This window comes from Antrostomus carolinensis, unplaced genomic scaffold, assembly GCF_000700745.2.
Source record: "Antrostomus carolinensis isolate BGI_N321 unplaced genomic scaffold, ASM70074v2 scaffold45023, whole genome shotgun sequence".
NCBI classification, from domain to species: domain Eukaryota; kingdom Metazoa; phylum Chordata; class Aves; order Caprimulgiformes; family Caprimulgidae; genus Antrostomus; species Antrostomus carolinensis.
Window position 1 is genome coordinate 5512 of NW_010303963.1, and position 7623 is coordinate 13134.

The 7623-nt window shown below is 47.5% G+C and overlaps 1 protein-coding gene across 1 annotated transcript; it reads right to left on the bottom strand.

Moving 5' to 3' along the window:
* Positions 1 to 537: 537 nt before the first annotated feature.
* On the bottom strand, positions 538 to 6249 carry SLC6A20 (solute carrier family 6 member 20; the record flags this gene model as incomplete). The annotated part of the gene is made up of 7 exons (XM_010164284.1): positions 538 to 687; positions 1612 to 1777; positions 2823 to 2982; positions 3740 to 3944; positions 4386 to 4548; positions 5501 to 5742; positions 6139 to 6249. Coding segments are annotated over 7 exons (1197 nt in total), but the record flags the coding sequence as incomplete, so codon positions are not given.
* Between the last annotated feature and the right edge of the window lie 1374 nt (positions 6250 to 7623).

The following is a 7623-nucleotide window of genomic DNA, read 5'->3' on the forward strand; positions in this document are numbered from 1 at the left end:
TCTCGAATCCCATCTGCTGACTTTGCCCTTGGAGGAAAGGGATGATCACATTTGCATTGCAAGACTTCAACAGTTTGATTTGGTGATGAAATACAGATATAATGTCACGTAACATGTGTGCCTGAGCGTGGCTTTCTTGCATGGCAAGGGTCTCGGCCAGTATTTTGGTGCCGGAACATGCTCAGTGTTTCCACATAGGCAGTGCTACAACAGAGGGGAAAAGAATAACCTGACGTTGTGGAATGGGTTGATATGCTGGTTGATTGTGGTAGCATTTTGGGACCTGCTCTTCTGTTTTTTCCCCCTCTTACAGAGGCCGTGTTGAAGCTTCATCTTGTTACAGAAGAGCCTTCCCCCCCCCTCCAAACCCCCCCCAAACCATTGTGGAACCCCCTAAGTACACTTTTTGGTCAATATAGCACCCACGGTTCTCAACGCTATCAGTAGCTTCTACAAGTAATGGTTGCTGCTGTCTTCCAGAAGTGCCCAGTCACTGACGCTGGGGGTAAGGTCTTCCCCAATCCAGCTGTGTCCTGTTCATGCAGCAGTGGGAACGCTTTCCCTCTCCAGTCTCTTCCTTACACAAGTTACAAGTGCCCCCAGGGGAATGCACATGGTGGATGCTGCCACCAGCAGCCCGATCACCGCCAGGGCGTGGCCTGGGTAGTCCTTTGTCACCAGCTGCCCCTGCAAGGGAGAGAAGAAGCGTTGGGATACGCGGGATCTGTGATTTTCAGTGTCCCGGAGTCGGGGCTGGAGCACAGCTCTGTATTTAAGCAGGACAGCTCGCAGGCTGCAGCAGCTCAGGACTCTTGGGGCTTTGCTTTGTCCAGCCGTGTGAGCTTAAAACTGACAAGAATGGAGCTGCTGACAAAAACACTGGGGGAAAAGGTCTGCAGGCTTTGGCAAAGAGCGGCTTTTGGCTTGAGTTATGTTTCTTAATGAGAGGGCTCGGCCCTGACCTCTGTCAGGTCTCTGCCTTCCTCCCCTGGAGCCGGTGGGCTCATGCTGTCACCCAGTCACCAGGCCAGGCCCACCGTGGGTCCCAAATCAGTGCAGACATGAGAACAATGGGCGTAATTTGTTTCTGCATGCTAGGAATATTTCCCCAAAAGGTTATGAAACCAGTGATTGCTTATCCAGTAGTAATTCCTCTGTGATAAATACAGAGTTCAGCATTCATGCAGAAGAGTTTTGGCCATGAAGAAAAATATATATGGAAATTATGAAAACCAGAATGGTTTACGTGAAAACTATTTATTCCAGCAGCAGCTCGGCTCTGTTAAAGGAACACTACTTTTGTTCAAAATATTACACTTTGAAAGTAATTTTTCCTCTTGAAAGAGAGTGAGGATATGTGGGTCTTCAATCAACACAAATAAGATTTTACTGTTTGAAGGGATCAATTAAGTGTAGTGGGAGATTACTCCAGTTTTAGAGAACATTGTTGTCACTACATCAAGTTTTCCCTTTCTGCAAAAATGAAGGAGTTGCCCTGACTTGGGCTGCAAGTTTTCAGAAGGCTGCTTCGGGGAGTGATGCAGTTAGGAAGGAAGGCTGTATCCTTGCAGCAATTAGGGAAGTTAAAACAACAAACTAGAACTATTTTACCTGTGTGGCATCCCATGCTTGATATTGCAGCGTTCCCGTGAGGATATAGTCGGTGAGGTAAAATATTAATAGGCTTATAATTAGCAAAGGACTAGCAAAAGCCCACATAATTTTCCAATACCAGTTTGGCTTGTGTCCAATCATGGTGTGAAGATCTTTCTCAAATCTGTGTTTAAAAAAAAACCCAAACAACATTTATCTGAGAACAGCAGCGTATGTTCAATAGATACCTTGATCTGAGTTAGTTCAAAACCCCCTACAGAATTAAATCCCGAAGATGGGAAAGGGGAGTGTAGTTGAGCAGAAGCGCAATGAGCAGAGAGGTATTGTCTGAAGAACTGGCACACCAGGATTATGGAGTGAGGTTCAAATAAAAGATAGCAGGGCTTCCAGGAGGATCCCAAACTGCAGCAGAGTAGCGAGGAATAGCTACAGCAGGAAAAGTCCCAACAAAATTCTGCCTGGCGTGTAAGTTCAGATCTTTACTGGTGTAAGCTGACAGAGAAAAGCGATTGTGCTCAAGTACGGCGGAGAAAACGCTGCTTGTCTTTTGCTTAGTTGAGTTGTTCTCACCACTGATATTCGACTGTCTCTGAGGAAGCACTAATGCCGGGGGTGACACCGAAAGTCACACAGGAAACCTGGATCTAACTTGAAAGCTTTGAACTCACCAAGAATGTAACACCAGTGAAGGTGGCCGTGCACACGCTGGACCAGCACAGCAAATCCTAGAGCCGTTTCCTTTGGATGCCCTGAGCACAAACAAACAGCTCCCCTCCGTAAAACCTTTCCTGATGCCAAATCTTGCTTTTATCCACAAGGTATAAGACCTGTGGAACCAGCGATGTGCAAGGTTTGAAACCAGACTTTTGGGCACTGTTGTGCTCGCGCTGAATTGCTGTGACAGGAGCAGAGTTTGAGCAGAAGGTGCTCTTGAGAACAAAGAGCAGCCGGGAGCAATGTGGACAGCTCATGAGCACTCCCCTGCCTGCAGAGAAGGTGTCAGCCCAGCCTGGCCCCCACACAGCCCCGAACATGAGGCCCTGGAAGGGTCTGCAGGTCAGGGGAGACCCCACTGCCTTGCTGATACCATAGTGTAGGAGAAAAAAAATTACCCCAAGGTGGTATTTTTATTCTTGGCCCTGCATGTCTTGGCCAGTGGTCGCACCCCTGCTAGCCCGTGATGAAGAAAGGAGAGTTCAAGCTTTTACCTTCTTATCCCATAGATATAACACACAGCAATGGTTTCTACCAGGACGATGAGCAACAGCGAGAGGGTGGCTGCGTAGTCATTGAATATGTCAAACCAATAATTTCCAGCCTGCATGGTGAAGATGAGGCCAATCACGCAGTTAATGAAACACACAACACCTGCATGGATAAAACAGGGACCCTGCCATTACACCTGGAATTCTAATTGTGTGGGGGAAACGTCATACTACGTGTGACTAATACACTGGTGGGATTTCTACTGAGTTCTGGCGGGAGAGCAGCTTTCTTGGAGGAGAAAGAGAATTTTTTAGCCCTTTGGAAAAAGCCTGGTTCTATGTGTGCGTGTGAACATGCTGTGTATCCTTAAACTGCTGCTCCTTAGACCTGCGCAGTCACAGCACCTCAGCACAGCGACAGAGTCTCAGCCTTGTCACATGTGTGTGCAGCATCTGCTGTTACTGCTGGGCATCCAGTTAAAACAGCTGTTAAGGTGGGACAACTGATTCCCATGCCCAAATGGGAGTGTGTACCACTTCTGGCCCAAGACTGAGCTGGTTTGCAGTTGGAATACCAGTGATGCTACTGAAGAGCCACTCACTGCAGGTGCCTTGACACGTCTCCTGCCCCTTTGAGTTTTGCCGGTGAGTAGACACCAGTCTGAGGAGTTGGGGTGCGTGGGACAGCCTGCAAATACACAGTGACAACTGCCCTAGTGCCTTGAGAGTTCCCCAGGGAAAGCACTGTACAAGCTGGGCAGGATTTTCCACAGGCAGGCAAACCCTTCTGGCAGCATATTTGATATTCTCTGCTCCACCCGAGGTCAAAGAGGGACCCTTAACGGCTGTGGGACACCAAAGCTTTTGCCCACACATGCTCTCTCCCTGCATGGCCCGTGCTGCCCCTGGCAGGCGCTTACCTGAGATCACCTCCTTGGGGAAACGGGCACCGATGACCCTGCTGTCGGTCAGCGGCGTGAGGATGGCGGCGGTGTTCCCCAGCATGCTGCCGATGCCCAGCATCAGCAGCATGACGAAGTAGAGCACAGAGTACAGCTGGGGCACCTCCATGTTTTTAATTGCTTCAGAATAGACTATAAATGCCAGTCCCGTCCCCTGGACAGCCTGCCAGCGAGAAGGGGGAAAGTAGTGAGTTATGGGCAGAAAAAGAGACCTAAAGAGTAGGGACATCTGAGATTGAACCTCCACAAGGACAAAACACAGCCGTGGTGGCAGTTCTGCACAGCAGATGAGATCTTCACCAATTTATTCAAACTGGACAGAAACTGGCACAGCAAAAATATTTACCCTACACCTTTGTGCTCTGCCCTGTCCCACAGCTGGAGTCAGCAGTCTGGCTGCACTGTTACCCAGCTCAGTTGCTAACGACCCAAGCGAGCCCCTTGCCGGTGCCCCCACCCCATCCCAAGGTGCACAAATGAGCCCCCCCAGCCCCCAGCCAGCTGGCTCCTGGCTCCCCTCCACCTGGGGCTGAGGATCTGCCCAGGCTTGGTAGGAGGAAAGGCACATGTGAAGCCCAGGCACCAGCACAAAGTGGCAACTCACCGTATCTAGTTCAGCTTCCAAGCTGCAGTTTTTAAGCTGCGGCAATAATTGCTCGTATTCCTGTGGGTGGGTGGCCATGAGGTAGTCTTTCATCTCCTTGAGGTTGTCTGCTGTTAAAGAGCCTTCCTCCAGGTCGAAAGTGTTCATGAGCAACAGGATCACCCTGGGAAAGATGATTGAAATTGAATGTCTTTCAGGCCAAGGTATAAAACTGATGCCAGTTTTACACCCATCCTCTTCTCCAGCCCCCACAGGGGACTTTGCCAGCAACAGGGCTCCGTTCTCTCCGGGTGGGACTGGGCTGGGACACTCCCAGCGTGGCGTTGGGATGCTGGAAGTCTTGTGCTGCTCCGCTTCAGAGGGAGCAGCTCCTGTGCCCAGGCTACCATTCTCAGGCACCTGGGAGGGAGCTGGCAGGTACTTTGGGAGCTGGCCAGTGCTGGTTGGTGTCTCTTCCCCTTTGCCCTCTGGTCCCACATCCACACCTCACTGATTTAACAAGCCTTTTGGCAAAGAGCAGGGACTAGCAGTTTGGTTTCCTCTCTGATCAGCAGACAGATTGAAAGCTGTAAAAATATGAGTAAAAGTGTAACCAACTGCCACAGGCCCTGTGCCAGGGACTGCATGCGAGCCTGCTGCCTCAGGGCACGATCCTGCAGGCTGCTGGGCACCTCCAGAGCATCAGCAGTGAGGAGGCTGACCCCCTGGCACAGGGCTTAGCCTTAAAGCAGGCGGTCTGAGCAGCACTGTATTTTATTAATCAGCCCCCTCACCCAGCCTTCCCCCTGCCCCCTTCCCCAAGCATTCAAAGCATGTTCATGTGGGGCTGGGCTGCAGGGGAAAGTGCTGCTGTGTCTTGCTCAGGCAAACTCATCCTCTTGACACAGCCTGTGCCTGGAAGCAGCACCCAGGTGTCAAGGGCACACCAGCTCTGACCTTTCATCCCAGCCTTCACCCTTTAAATCAGGCCATTATCTTTATTAGAGCAGCCTTGTGGCTGGGCTTGGGGCAGTGCTGCCAGCACCGCGTACTGTTATTTATTTACCTCCCCCCCCTACCTTTACCTTCCCCAGAACAGCTTGTGGTGGAAAACACGTGAAATAGCAGCCTCTTACTTGTTTATACAGCTTTCGTAGTTAAACGTTGCCTTGAAGCCGTAGATGGAGAAAGTCACGATGCTGGCAAATATGGAGGTGGTGCTGTTGATCAGCGAGACGATGATGGCGTGCCTCTCGCAGTTGTTGCTGGGCTCGTTGTAGCTGGCAAATGCGATGAGGCTGCCAAAGCCCAGGCCCAGAGAGAAGAAGATCTGTGTGGCAGCGCTGATCCACGTCTTGGGGTTCGACAGTTGCTCCAGCTGCAAAAGCCAGACAGGGAGAACGGGAGCGTGAAGCTGCACACAGATGGCTGGCACTGCCCGCTCCAGCCTGCGGGGATGGAGATGGGGACGGGCCCCTTTGGCACTTGTTTTAGCTCAGGAGTGTTTTTTGGGCCCGGTTACTGCTCAGTCTGGCAGTGATATGCTACAGGTTATGTTAACGGGCAGGGCTTTTTCTGCAGGAGAAAGCAAGCAGCTTATGGGCATGGTGGCAGAACAGCCTCCAGCGCTCCCAGCTGGGGTTTCCTGCTGCCTGACCCGAGCTACTGCTGCAAAGATTCAATCCAAGGAAAAGGAGAATCACCATCTTTTACAAACCTACACTTCTAGTAATGAATAACATCTTGTGAAACATTCAGTATGACTGTTCTGTACCTTTGGTGTGAACATGTAGATGAGCCCGTTCACAGCTCCATGAAGTGTTAATCCTCTGATGAGGTATATGATAAGAACACAGTATGGCAAAGAGGCTGTTACATAGACCACCTGGAGGAAGGAGAAGAAATACTTTGGTCCAAAGAATACACAAGCCTGGCTGTAATGCAGCAGCTCTTTCTCACTTACAGTAATGGAAATGATTTATGTAAAGTACCTGTTACCTTGTATTAATCTTTAAACAAATATTTTCAGACAAATCAAACTTTAGATTTAGAAACAGATTTTTTTTATTAATAATGAAAATCCTGTGCTAATTTTCCCACTGGTCTTCTCTTTGATTGAAAAAAATAAGGATGACATTTACAATATTTGTAGCATTTACAAACTCAGTGCTGCAGCATTTAGTGAAGTAACACCATCTTGCAGCTGTCTGTCAAGAGCAGATTAGGCAAAGGCCATCCATCATCTGCTCTAGGAGGAGGTGAGCAGACCTCATAAAAGATAAAAAAAAATAAATAAATCAGACTTGACTGAAAATATTTTAATAGAGATGTGAAAAAGACTTTAACTTAATGTAACCTAGATGGGGGAATGGAGGGAATTAAATCTTTCAATTGTCTTCCATGAGCTTTTGAGCAAACCCCTGAGTTGAATCTAAATGTTTCATCTCCACTTTGGAAAGGAGGGGAAAAAAAAGGAAAAAAAGGGAAAAAAGGGAAAAAAAAGGAAAAAAAAGGAAAAAAAAGGAAAAAAAAGGAAAAAAAAGGAAAAAAAAGGAAAAAAAAGGCAAAAAGGAAAAAAAAAAGGAAAAAAAAGGAAAAAAAAGGAAAAAAAAGGAAAAAAAAGGAAAAAAAAGGAAAAAAAAGGAAAAAAAAGGAAAAAAAAGGAAAAAAAAGGAAAAAAAAGGAAAAAAAAGGAAAAAAAAGGAAAAAAAAGGAAAAAAAAGGAAAAAAAAGGAAAAAAAAGGAAAAAAAAGGAAAAAAAAGGAAAAAAAAGGAAAAAAAAGGAAAAAAAAGGAAAAAAAAGGAAAAAAAAGGAAAAAAAAGGAAAAAAAAGGAAAAAAAAGGAAAAAAAAGGAAAAAAAAGGAAAAAAAAGGAAAAAAAAGGAAAAAAAAGGAAAAAAAAGGAAAAAAAAGGAAAAAAAAGGAAAAAAAAGGAAAAAAAAGGAAAAAAAAGGAAAAAAAAGGAAAAAAGGACAAGGTACCCCAATGGTTCACCCAGGAACTTATACAAAAAAATAATTCACAAAAATACATGCCTTCCCAAGCTCTTGGGAAAAGACGTGAGTGGGCAGTTACCAAATATCCCTCTGATCTGCACCTGCCTGTGCTGCCAGTGGGCATCTGACTTTCCTTGTCACACACGTGGAAATGCAGCAGCTTCACCTTCCCCAGCGGGGCAGCCCTGACCCAGTGCCCAGGGCACGCAGGGGAAGACCCCTGTGCTCCCCCCGGTGAGACCCTGCCTGCACATTGGCTATTT